Genomic DNA, 13,670 nt, shown 5'->3' with positions numbered 1-13,670 from the left:
TTCTCAGATCCCAATTCAATGGCCAGGAAAGTCCAACCAAGCACAGAGCCACCACCTTCTCAGACCTGTGCAGGAGAGCCACAGAGCCATGACCGGCGAGGTGGGCAACCCCTCAGCCCTCTCTGGCTTCAGTGGGCACCTGGGCGATTCACAAGAAGGACTCTGACATCTCCTGCAGGCACAACTTTGGAGGACAAGGCCTACCCAGAATTTCAGTCTCTGACACAAAAACCACATAAGCTGGTACTGCTGTGAGTATCCAGCACGTGAGCACAGCAGGTCCAAACAATCTACCCAGTAAGTCTCACCCCAGGAAGCAATTGCCATAAGGCATCTGTCTTGCTACAAAAGGGCTTACCCAAACCTCACCTGATCTCCCCTCCTAAGTGTCCCATAAAGGCTGGACAGATTTGGACATTCACCCTGGACTGTCGATTGCAAGGAAACTAAGCAAAGAATGCAGAGAAAGAAGGGGCAGAGGAAAAGCAAGGAGAATCCCCATTGGAATATCCTATTAAGGTGTAAGAGGACATTTCCTGCAGCCACATCCACATGCCTTGCCTTCTGTACCAACCATCTGACCAGCGACTATGGAGAAACACCCATCCCAGCAAGCACTGGGGAACCTTCCTGACAGTGCAGCGGGAACCGGTTGATGCTCCTGATCTACAGCTTAACATTCACCTGCCAACTCACTGGAGGTCCAGCACACATCCCCAGACACACACATCCATGTACAAACAACCACTGGGAACCACACACTGATCCCATTCTGTTGCTGCTCTCCTAGCCCACGTTTGCACATATATCTCTGCATCACTGGCAGCCCACAGCCCTCCGGCCTGTCTCCCCCTGGGAGGAGCAATCATGACCAGGAGCCAAGAGCTGGGCAAGCACTGTAGACAGGGCAGGCATGAGGAGGGCCGCCCAAAGCCATCTTCCCACCACACTTGAACATGGCAGAGTACATGGGGCCCCCAACAGGCTACAGCTATATGTTCTATGCCCACCTCTCCTGCCTGTGGTTGGCATTTGGCTGGTCTGGAAAAGCAGAGTGATCAGTTGAAGAGCTCCTTCTTCTCTGAGGGGTTTGGCCAATGAGGAGACTGGCCATCAATGGCAAGGTTAGGTCCTGGATCTCTGGAGACAGATCTGCATCTCCTAGGAGAACTGCTGCCATCACAGTCTCTAGCAGACGTGATTGCTTTCAATGATGGTGTTTCTAGCATCTATTTTCTCCACTTGTTCTATTACAAGTGGTTCAATTTAATATACGTTTCAATTGAGAGGCCTTTGGTAGATAGGGTTAATAACTAACTGGGCATCATCTCTTCCTTCTCTTGGGGTCACCACAGAGAAGAGATTTGGACCATGACTATGCAGATAAAGCAAGCATCAGAAAGTGCTCAGAAACAGTTATGTGGTCCAAGTATGATGTGGCAGATGGCAGATAAGGTCTCCAAAAAGGGTCCTTACTCAACCAGCTTCCAAGGCTAGGCTGGAGCTGGGACGTTTCCCATCTGAGGGGTCCAATGGACTGATTGGCCTCAGTCCTTCAAGGCAAAATGAGACAGGACCTTTCCCCAGGATGCTTGGCCAAGCCTTCCTGGGGGTCCAGTACATCTCACCCCACTGCACAGATAGGTACAAGGCAAAACTAAGCTTTGCATGGGCAACCGATCATGAGGATGGCTGTAAGCAAGCAAGTCGTCAGGGTTGTTCAGGCGCATTAGGAGGTGCAGCACTTGTGCATTAATTCAAAGCGGGACACAAACAGAAAGCAGAGGCAGCCATACCTGGGATGGCTGTGGGCTGGGCCGAGGTCCTGAACACAAAGTGAGCCGCCTTGGATTTTCCTTGCTGGTTCTCAGCCACCACGTAGACCTCATACTCAGCATTCCATTCCAGGGACTTCAGCATGACGTGGTCACTGCCAGACGGGAGCCTGATCTCTGGTTTCCACTCGGAGGAGAGCTTCTGGGAGAAACCGGCAAGAAGGATACAAGAGACCAAAAACGCTTTAGATAAAAGTACTGGTAAGATCAGATAATAAGCAGAACTTAAGGGACTCAATAACTGTTGGGTCAAAATCATGAAAATAAGAAGCAATAATGGGGCTGGGCACGGCGGCTCACATCTCTAATCCCAGCCACCTTGGGAGGCCAAGGCAGGTGGATCACTTGAGGCAAGGAGATTGAGACAGCCTGGCCACTATAGTGAAACCCTGTGTCTACTAAAAATACAAAAATTAGCCAGGCGTGGTGCCACGCACATGTAGTTCCAACTACTCAGGAGGCTGAGGCAGGAGAATGGCTTGAACTTGGGAGGCAGAGGTTGCAGTGAGCCAAGATCACGCCACTGCACTCCAGCCTGCACGACAGAGCGAGACTCTGTCTCAAAAACAAGGAAGCAATGATGGGATATGGTCTTTATTCTTTACCAGCCCGAAAATTGCACAGGTCAGGAGGTCAACCTTGCATGCTGGCAAACACAAGCAGCAGCAGATGCCAGTGTGGCATCGGGCCAACCCCGTCAAGGTCCCATCACCTTCAGAACATGCAGAGACTCAAGCAGCACCCCTGTCTCCAGGCTACACTCTGGTGCTGGGGACATATACATAAGGATGTCCTAGAAGAGTAATAAAGCACATACGTTTCTTGTCATATTTCAGGATGCTGCTTAAGTTAAGGTGTGTGTGTGGCTCACCTTCCTAACGTGTGAATACTGTGTAGACTCCAGTTTCATTAAAAATAAAAACTATTATTGTTGAGCCCTTACTAAGTGCTAGGCACTACAGGAAGCTTTACACACATTTTCTTGTTGTATCCCTACAATATGCCTGCGGGGTTTTGTCAGGCACTTACTAAACCCGATCATGAGGAAGTGAGAGAGAAGTAAGGGTCTGATGTAAAATCACACCTGTAGTCAAGGTTGGAGCTAAGTCCGTTTGGGACCCAAACTGTAATCTTTCCTTTCTTTTCCCCTTAATTGTGTTCTTGAAAATAACAGTTTTGATACAATATATATGTATTTTTTCAGGGTCCATGCGATAATTTAATAGATTTACTTAATTTATAAAGATCAAGTCAGTGTAATTGAGATATCTGTCACCTTAAATACTTGTCTTTCTTTAGGCTAGAAACATTTGAATTATTTCCTTCTGGCTAGTCTGAAATATACAATAGGTAACTGTGAACCTAAGGATCTATCGAACACTTGGTTTTCTTTCTTCTATCAGACTGTTTCTACTAATCAATCTCTCTTTATCCCCTCCTCCTTTCTATAGTAGGGAGCTCTGCAAACATCTGTTGAACTGAATAAGGTTTTTCTATTCCATGCAGTGTGGCCTGCTCTACAACTGCAGCAAAGAGATGGAGGTACCGGCCGGGCGCAGTGGCTCACGCCTGTAATCCCAGCACTTTGGGAGGCCGAGGCGGGTGGATCACGAGGTCAAGAGATCGAGACCATCCTGGTCAACATGGTAAAACCCCGTCTCTACTAAAAATACAAAAAATTAGCTGGGCATGGTGGCGCGTGCCTGTAATCCCAGCTACTCAGGAGGCTGAGGCAGGAGAATTGCCTGAACCCAGGAGGCAGATGTTGCGGCGAGCCGAGATCGCGCCATTGCACTCCGGCCTGGGTAACAAGAGCGAAACTCCGTCTCAAAAAAAAAAAAAAAAAAAAAACAGATGGAGGTACCTCGGGTCTAAGTTCTGCTGTACAGTCCAACAGTGGGCTGCTCAAAGGGCCCACAAAGAATGATAATCAGGTGACCACCTCCCTCACCAAACAGTTGTTGAAGAGGACGTGGAAGGCCTGAGAAGTCTTCAGATGGTTTCACAATTGCACAGCCCCCCTCTTTGCAATCTTTGGCCTTTTCACAAGGCAGATGCCCTGAGGTATCTGATAGATGTCTATTGCATGACAGGCTGCTCCTTGGAAGGGCAGAACACAATAGCACTGTCACCTGGACAGTGGTCCATTGGCTGTTGCAGGCCCATGGCTAAGGCTGGATCAGGAGTCACCTTACAGTCCTCCCAGGCAAAAGGGTTTGCACCAGCCTAAGACATGCTTTTAGGAATGTGCCAGTGCTCATGTCATGGCCTGGCACTATTATGGGTAAATGCTAGTAGTGCTCGAAGGGGAATTCTAGTTTCCTTAGAGTCTAACTAGAAAGTCTGGCTACGCTGTAAGCTAATGTGTGTATATATCACTATGTGGCCCCATTTTCATTTAAAACAAAGCAATTTAGGTTTCCTTTCTCTTCATTTATCTGTCTTCCTTGGCAAACATCTTTATACAAGACAACCAGAGTATAGAGAAGATGTTATGTTATATTATACTTATCCATAATATAAAATTATAATATCTAGCAAACATGAATGAGGTTTTGAAGTCAGAGAGGGTGGTTAAAGTTGCTGAAGCCTAACGTATCTCAGTGTTGTATCCAGTTGTGTCTTTCTAATGCAGAGCTGCCTGCTGCAGGCACAGTAGCTCCTCAGATGAACTGACATCTGACGTGGCTTCGTACGGGAGATGGGTCCGGCCTGCGCCTGCCTCTTAGCAGTAACCATAGTGAGCATTTGTAAAGGTTTGCAAGCATCAGGCACATCAGTTTCTTTGCATATATTATAACGCATCTTTACAACAACTTGATAAGCTATTTTATCCCCATTTTACAGATGGACAAATCGAAGTTCTGAAAGATTAAGTGGCCTATTCTTCCAGAATAAGTGGTAAAACTAGAATTGGATGCCATGGTTGTCTGGCTCTAAAAGCCATGTTCTGCCCACTGGACCACGTGAGGATAACCATTGGAAAGGCATCCCAGCCTACCACGCCTCTGCTTCCAGGGGGATATTCGGGGCCACCTACCCAATCCTTGCACCCTGCTTGGCAGGGAGGAAGCCATGGGGACCTCTCATTCACTGGGATCTCCGGACCGAGCCTTAGGGTAATGACAGGCCTTTCCTACTATTTTAGCTCACACCTGCTTACTAACTAAGTGGGAACAAGGGCTGCCCAGCTGAGAAGGGTGCCTGCAGGGTTCTGTGCTGAACCGACTCTCCAGAAGGCTAGCCAGTTAAAGACCTATCACTTCCACAGGGGCTGATCACAAGGCAGAGAGGGAGTAACTCAGCTTCCTGGAAAAAGTCTTCTGTGGGGCTCTTTGAAGAAAGGAGACTGCTCTCTGGTTCGTTTTTTTCTACTACTATGAAACTGTAGCAAGAGGGTATTCTCAGTGCTCAGATGTGGTCTCTGAGTCTCTCAGTTCTAAAACCAAAAAAGGAAAGGGTGATTTTCAGTGTGGGGGTTGGGATAAAAGGTAGAATAAGGGGAATCTTGAGTGGGTGGTGAGCAAACCAGGAGAAAATGGCTTAGAGCCAACTTGCTGTTAGCAGGATTAGGACAGCTCAGGTGGCCAGGTGAAGGGCTGGTGAGGGAACTGGATTTGTATGCGGACTTTTAGGCAGCCTTGGGCAGTAGGGAGAGCCCAGTCTCTCAGTCAGACCTGGATTCAAACTCTGGCTCACCCAGCTGTGTGAGATTCTGCAGTAATTGACTGCTGTCTGCCCACTTACTTCATCTGTAAGGAGGGGATAATGGTAATACCGATTGCACAGGGTTCTCGTGCAGAGAAAATGCATGTGATCGCAGTGAGAGTGCAGGTGTCTGTCCTACAATACACATTTTCTCCCAGGTAGTGATTCTTATATATTAGTATGGAATTTACAGGAAGTACTAGATAACGCCAAAATGACGTTGTAGGAAAGTTCAAGACAGAGAAAAATCAACCATGGTATGAGTTTGTCACACCACAGTCATCTAGGAGGTTTTCAGATGGACCCAGTGAAGATGGCCTAACAGCTGTGGGGCCATCTTGCGATTTTAAGCCATGGCCAGGGCCCACGGGCCACCTGCAAGACATAGAGTAAGGCCCCATCCCACCCCTGCCCCACCTGTGCTGTCTCTGTTGTTTCCCTAGCAAGCTGGGTGTCAGGGTCACAGGGTTCAGGTGAAGTCTGAGAAGGAGGCCACTCACCGCTCGGTACTTGACCAGATAATGTCTGATGGGGGATCCGCCGTCATCCTGCTTGATCAGGTTCACCTTAATAGAGTTTCCATCCTCTCCCATCTGCCCTTCGAGCTTAGGTGCACTGGGTTCTCCTGAAACAGCCAGTGAATTCACATGAAATTCTCATCCACAGAATGAAAATCCAACCCATGAGAATGGGATGGAATGACAGGGTGGGGCTGGACACTTTTCTTGCTTTCTCAGAAATTCAAATGGTTAAAAAGCAATAAATATAAAACTGAATTTCAGGTAGACACCTCAGACTGAGCCCAGACTGAGAGTGCCTCTTGGGAATGTTCTGGTAAATAATCTTCCTGTGAGCAGGGTCCTTCCACCTAGGAATACCCTTTTTTCTGTCTCTTTCCCTGGTTCTTTTGTTTTCCTTTTAGCTGCTCTTACAACTGAAGATCTAGTTTTTATAAACCTGACACATCTTGAGGAACAGCCTGAAACAGGAGAAAGTATAAGTGTTTGAGAAGGTAACTCCAATCCATAAAATGATTTTGCAAAACAGCCCAGTTTCTTCTTGGGACACACCACTCAGCCCTGGGGCTAGGGGGCCTGTTCTCTAGTGAGAGTAAATCATGCTGCATTCTTGGGACTGGCTTTTCATGTACATTTTATTACTTAGATTCATCAAAAAAAAATAAGAAGTTTCCGGTTGTGATTAAATAAAGCACAACTTGCCACAGGCAAGTTCTTTGTAAGTATCCTTATGGCTCTGATGCAAGTTTCCTATAAGTATCCACTTATGGCTCAACTGAGTGAGGGCTAATCCTCAACACTTTAATGTGTTAAAGTAACAGTCAGTGCAGTCTTTTTCTTTGTGTGAGACAGGAAAACATCTTTAGCGTTTCTCGACAGATAATAAGTTGTTTCTTGCTTTGCAGTATACACTCAGCTTGTAGCACTGCCAATCCAAGGTTGAGAAGGAAGACGAACTTGCATGTGACAAACTGCTAGGGCTAGGCTGCTTCTCCAGTGAGTAAGGCACTAATGTACTTTAAAAGAAACAATTTCATTGATAAATGGTGAAAGCAATAAGGTGAGAGGACATCTCATATACAAAGTTAAAATTAAGCCTGAACACACGGGGGAACCCTGCACTTCTGTGAGGAGCTAATCTCTGCATCTATTTCATAACCAGAGAGAACACTTGGCGAGGCTACAGAACTGTTACTTTTGGGGTGGGTCACTCTGGTTTGCTCTCTGGAAAACAGAATCACAGATATGCGACAGAAGAGCCACAAAACGGCTTGTCACCAGCGCTTGGACCTAAGCACCTAACACTGCATCACTGGCCACTTAGGAGACGGCTACAGGTACAGCTAGTGTCATGCCTCGCTTCTCATTCAGCTACTCTGGGAACCACCTTCCTTTGATGCGAGGAGGAACCACAGAGAAGGCTAAGGAAGAGCCCACTACTTATCACCATAGGGCCAGCAGCATGCTGATCACCTGGACGCTTGTTGCAAATGTAACAAGATCCTTCCAGTGATCTGTGTGTATATTTAGGTCTGAGAAGGAGCAGTTAACAGGGATATATTAAAAGCTACAACAGGGAGGCTGCATAATATCTGGAGGATATTTAGGAAAAGTTGTGCTTATCATTTGTTTTCTTCCATCAATAATGAAAGAAATGAAAAATTTGTTTTCTTCCATCAATAATTAATGAATAATTAAATGAAAACAGGAATGAAAAGATAGATGGACTTCAGGCAAAGACCCGTCCTGTTTTAAAGCCACTATCTAGCCCCGGGCCATAACTATTCAGTGGAAAATATGTAGAAATTTGGTTTAGACATGTCAAGGTATGTAGGCTTTCCAAATTCCTTTGGACTGTCCCAGGTCCTGGACAATACATCAGTTATGTCTACACCATTACAGATACCTAGCGCTACAAAGCGACTCAAAGTGGCATATATTTTAGATCAAGGCAGAAGCTCTGTGTAGATTCAGAAATGCTGAATAAACAGAAGGAGACACAGGAGAACTTTACAAATTCTATTGTCTGATTAAATCAGGGTGACTGACTCATCCCCGTTAGCCTGGAACATTCCATGTTTTAGCACTGCAAGTTCGACATCCTGGGAAACCCTTCAGTGCCAGGCAAACAGGAATGGCTGATGACCCTAGACCTACCGCAAATAAACATTAATGATTCTAACTTTGTCCACTCAGAATACACTGACTGTGCTGAATGATCTTTCTTCCCTAGCTTGCAGGGGATTTTTACGGGCAGCATCATTGGCCCTTCCAACACGCCCACTATGCAGGGACTGTTTCCTTCTCCCATGGCCTCCTTTTAGGGATCAATCCACTGGGACTTCTCCAGCTGCATGTTCCTCTTGAAATTGAACAGTGTGAGTTTTCACAGCTGACTCAATCCTGCAAAACACTGTCTCTGAACTCTGAATCATGGGGGTCTGCTGCCTCAATCAAGTTCCTTTCCATATTCACAAAATATGGGCCCTGAATTGGATGCTATTTAAGGATCCTTCCAGCTCTGCCATCATGTCAAACAGTGACAGCCACTGCACTAGCACAGCCTACCAACTCTAACTGGGCTGTTTCTCATGACACTGTGGGAGGTAGAACACAGCACACATGCCTTTCAGCCAATTTTAGGGAGATGCACTCCAAGGTCAACAATTCTACATGGATAAGGCAGACAGTTGTCAACTTTTTGCTTTAAAATGTTGAAAAAGTTATCTCAAAAAGTTTATTTTTGAAAAGAGACCCCCACGTCTCTTCAAAGACCTAAGAATAAAAATCTCTCTAAGAATTCTGGAGAAACCAACTTCCCTGATGAAAGTACTCTCTCATCTTTGGAGTTGTTTCAGAAAAAATGTAATTTGAATCAGAGAAAAACCATCAAAATCTATACCATAGTTAGAACGGTTCCTACATTTGACATAGTTAGAACATTATAATTAGCTACCATTTTATCTGAATGACTATCATAGTACTCTGATATGTCTGTATTGTTTTTCTCATAGAATTTAGAGCATTTTATATTATAATAATATTGGCTGGGTGTGGTGGCTCACGGCTATAATCCTAGCATTTTGGGAGGCTGAAACGGGTGGATCACTCAAGGTCAGGAGTTCATGACCAGCCTGGTCAACATGGTGAAACTCTGTCTCTAAAAAAAAAAAAATTAGCTAGGCATGGTGGCGTGTGCTTGTAATCCCAGCTACTTGGGAGGCTGAGTCTCGAGAATCACTTGAACCCAGGAGGCAGAGGTTGCAGTGAGCCTAGATCACACCACTGCATTCTGGCCTGCGTGACAGAGTAAGAACTTGTCTCAAAAATAAAATAAAATAACATAAAATTTAGGTTTGTTATTTGGAGTGCTTTATCTATGATTTATCCAACAGATGTGTACTGAGTATCTACTAGGTCCCAGGTAGTCTATTAGGCATTGAAGTCTTAAAGGTAAATAAGACACACTTTTGTTTGCTGAATGAAAAAACTTAGTTATCATGAATTCTTTTTAAAAAATGATGGGGCCCTTGGACAGATAAATAATGCTTCCTATGACAGTATTTTTTTTTTTTTGAGACAGAATTTTGTTCTATCACCCAAGCTGGATTGCAGTGGCATAATCATAGCTCACTGCAGTTTCAATGTCCTTGGCTCAAGTGATTCACCCACCACAGCCTCTGGAGTAGCTAGGACCACAGGCACATGCCACCACACTAAAAAATTCAAAATTTTTGAATTTTTTTGTAGAGATGGAGTCTCACTACATTTCTGAGGCTGGTCTCAAACTCCTAGGCTTAAGCAATCCTCCTACCTTGGCCTCCCAAAGTACTGGGATTGCAGGTGTGAGCCTCTGCACCCAGCCTATGACAGTATTTCTACAGGAAGATCATATTCAACTAATATCACAAAGATTTTGACCAACTTGGTGGCTCGGTAACTTGCTGTGAGTACATGAAGATATGGAAAGAATAATTGTTTAATAAGTGTTCACTTAATAATTGTTTAATAAGTGTCAGCTATTTCTCTTAAAGATTAGAAATGGGGTTAGAGAAACTTTCTTAGGCTTTCTGCACAAAGCCATACCTGATGAGGGAGGGGCTGTGGCGGGAGAAAAGGGACCTTGCGATTTAGGAGGCTGACTGCTTTATTGAGTACATTAGCAGAAGAAATGCCTCAGAGGGTCCTGATGTGCACTGTGTTCTGAGATGGCTGTTCTGATTGAAACCATTATGGGTAATTTTAGTAAAACCAATATTATAATTATTTGTAAAGGTTGGTTTGCGATTCAGCAGCAATCGGCAGGTTGCTCCCAGAAGACCCCAGGGGTTAATTATACCCTTGGAGTTTAGCTTCAGCCATGAGTCAGATTTTCCCCCCAAAATGTATTATGTAAAGACTAAACCAGCGGAACATTAAGAATAAACTTTACTAATAAGAAATATAGAGTATTGGGCAGTTCTGGTATTTTCTAGGAGGATGTGAATCATGAACCCAAGAAAGAAAGAACGTACCATGGAGGCCACATATAATCAGATGTATCATAGGCAGGTCCTGTGAAAGTCTCCCTTAGAAACGATAATTGAAATGTTTATTTCTGGCCATGCCGATTGCAGGTTCTCTGTTTGTAATTACTATACTACTGTACCCTTAAATCTGAATCGGCTTCATGCCCTTCCTCTCATCAGCAGAAGCCCCAGGAGTTAGAAAACTCCTGCTGGATATATGAATTCCACAACAAAAATTATAGCAAATCCATGGCACTTTGATAGCATTTGTGAATTTTAGCAGAAAAACAATATCCTACTTCTCACTCAAAGGAGCCCAAGCACGAAGAGTTAGCTGTGTCTTCTGAATGAAAGGCTGCGGCGCCACACAGGCATCCTCAAGAAAGCCTCCATCTGAGGCTGGGTGCAGTAGCTCATGCTTTAATCCCAGCACTTTGGGAGGCTGAGGCAGGCAGATCACCTGGGGTCAGGAGTTCGAGACCAGCCTGACCAACATGGTGAAACCCTGTCTCTACTAAAAATATATAAAAATTAGCTGGGCATGGTGACGTGCGCTTGTAATCCCAGCTACTCAAGAGGCTGAGGCATGAGAATTGCTTGAACCTGGGAGGCAGAGGTTGCAGTGAGCAGATTGCACCACTGCGCTCCAGCCTGGAAGACAGTGAGACTTGGTCTCAAAAGAAGAAAACAAACAAAACAACCCTCCATCTCTGTTCTCTGTTTATCTATTTGTTTACTCTCTCATCGAGATCTGCACAAGGTTTTAGGTGTCTGATCATAAACCGGTGATAAATGTGGGGCTTGTATTGTAATCTTTTACTTTCCCTATCAAATAAGACTTTCTAGTTTTCAAAATACTGTTCATTTTGTTTATCCTAACTCCTGTCTTTTTTGGTTGATTATTTCTTACAAGCAATTTGAAACTTGTGTTATATATGCCTTTTACTATTAGTTTTTGAAAAGTCCAAAATGTATGACTTAGTTTTTCAAATATGAAGCCTATTTACTTTTTCCAAGTCAGAAACATTACAATTACACCCAGAAGTTAGAAATGTGGCTGATCCATAGGGGATCAGCAAATTATCTCAGGGAATCAGGATTTAGTGTCATTAGGCCACTAATTCTTTCCTGAAACAAAGCTCTTAGCCTTTGATGCCAAACAAAATAACTGGATGTGATCTATGTTGAATAAATTCTTGGATACATTCTTGGATCCCCACGACTCTCCCTGGCACCTCTTTTGGTAGCCTACCTGGCTATTCTAGGGATGCCAAGTGGCTTTCTGACAGCCCTGAAGAACAGCCTGACAGTGGAAGGATGGGTATTAATTTCTCTCAGGCATTGTTCCTGCTAGATCAAGCTTCTGGAGTAAAGTGTTGGATGTTTTCCCCCCAGATCCTTCTCTCTTCAGGATTAAGGCTTTGCTTGTGCCTGAGTGACCAGAATATTTGCCACCCTATTCCCTGGCTCCGGGGAACCTCGGGATATACAATGAGTCAGTGCAGGCATGGCCAGTGCCCAGCTTGCAGAGCAAGGATGCTGAGCTCCCCGCGGCCACACTCACTAGGGCGTCTGGTCTGGAAATCCTTTCCAGCACCAGTTTCCTGAGGAATTATGAATGTGAGAGTGTGTGTTGGGGTGGGGCGGCAAATGGCAGCACGAAGTACAAATTAAACAGCAACCAATGAGCTCTGACAGACCAAACCACAAAAATACCAGTTCCCTTCTCGTGGGTGTCATGAAAACACTAACAGATTAATTGATCAATTATCTTTGTTTCATCATCCTAAAAAGAAAATATGATCAGGAAGGTATGGCTTGTGGTTATGGGGCTGATCCAGGCTGAGGAAGTTACGACAGAAATAACTGCTATCATCAACAGTTAACTTGGCTTCTGCCTCCAAGGCCACAGCGGGGGCTCATGACGTCTTCAACTCTATTTCATGGGCAATGGATTGGTTATGAAGAAGAATGTGGCTCCTGGGCATTTCATCCCTCATACTGGTGACCCTAAGGGAACTGGCATTTTCCAAGGCCAGTAGTAGCCCCCAGTCCCTGTCCACAGGATTTGGGCTGACACACCTCACTGCCTTTGTCTTCAGCCCCTTCCCACTGACTCTCTACCTGGGAACCTCCAGTGCAAGGAATCCTTAGAAATAAAGGCAATTAGAGCAGAAACCCTGGTGAAAAGTCTGTGTCGACCTGCCAGAGATCGTGGCAATCCAGACACACAGCTGTAAAAAAATAAAGGAGGGAGTGGAAGGGGTGGTTAGTGATGATTTCAATCTAAGAAGGAAGAGTGGGTATTAAAGAGCTTAGCTCATCAGAATCAGCATTTCCTAGTACGAGTCAGTGTCAGTAGCTAAAGAAAAAAAAATATCATTATGAATGGCTGGGGAGGGAGCCATGCTCAAACATGCAGCACACTGACAGAGAGGTGCAGGGGGGCTTCTCATCTCACACATGCTGCTGGTGGGGAGTCCCATTTACACAGAGTCCTCAGTAGTTGGTGGACAAAGCCACGGCTCCATGGAGTCATTGGAGAAAGTCCTGCAGTGACGTGATGCCATGACAACGTTCGCATCCTCACTTTTTCTTTCCTGGGATAGGTGTCTAAGTGTATCTGTCACAATCCTCTATAGGCCAAGCCCTGGAGGCTCAGGTGCCAAGTAACCATAAAGGGTGGGGCTCGATGCCTGTTATAATCTCCCTTCTTCTGAGTCGCACTTCATGATGTACTGCTGGACTCTGTCGACACTGCCCCACTGAACTCAAGGTAGATGGAGCATCCAGCATATGGTAAGCATATCCCAGGCAGTTTTGTTTTTTGAGGGTGTCAAAAAAAACGGGGAATATTGGATGTCACCAATTGTTGGGTGTATAACCCACTGACAGCAGAAAGTCCTCCCCTCACCCCCGACTTATTTTCACTTTTCTCATTAGGCCCAATTCAGCTTCAATCTTCGCTAATGCCCAGGGAGAGGGGGTGATAACTGTTCTTAACAGGCTTTATTGCTCTCCTCCATGAATTTTATTGGCCCCGACCTCTCTATCCCTTAAATTTTATTGCTAAAGGCCAGTTCCTGCTGCTTGAGGGGCTC

At 45.2% G+C, this 13,670-nt stretch overlaps 1 protein-coding gene across 50 annotated transcripts in view; it reads right to left on the bottom strand.

The window, feature by feature from the left end:
• Positions 1-13,670, bottom strand: part of NCAM1 (neural cell adhesion molecule 1) — a 315,714-nt gene that overhangs the window by 16,268 nt on the left and 285,776 nt on the right. For 34 of the 50 annotated variants that reach the window (XM_054241575.2, XM_054241580.2, XM_054241578.2 and 31 more), the window contains 2 exons: positions 6,044-6,168; positions 1,797-1,974 (listed from right to left, as the gene is read on the bottom strand). In XM_054241575.2, coding sequence (XP_054097550.2) covers positions 1,797-1,974; positions 6,044-6,168 — 303 coding nt within the window. Of the gene's footprint in view, positions 1-1,796; positions 1,978-6,043; positions 6,169-13,670 lie in introns of all 50 variants that reach the window. The other 16 variants (XM_054241571.2, XM_054241563.2, XM_054241566.2 and 13 more) reach the window with 1 other exon arrangement.

This window comes from Callithrix jacchus, chromosome 10 (genome assembly GCF_049354715.1).
Source record: "Callithrix jacchus isolate 240 chromosome 10, calJac240_pri, whole genome shotgun sequence".
Taxonomy (NCBI): domain Eukaryota; kingdom Metazoa; phylum Chordata; class Mammalia; order Primates; family Cebidae; genus Callithrix; species Callithrix jacchus.
The sequence above is the reverse complement of the archived record's forward strand: the minus strand, read 5'-3'. Positions and strand labels throughout refer to the sequence as shown.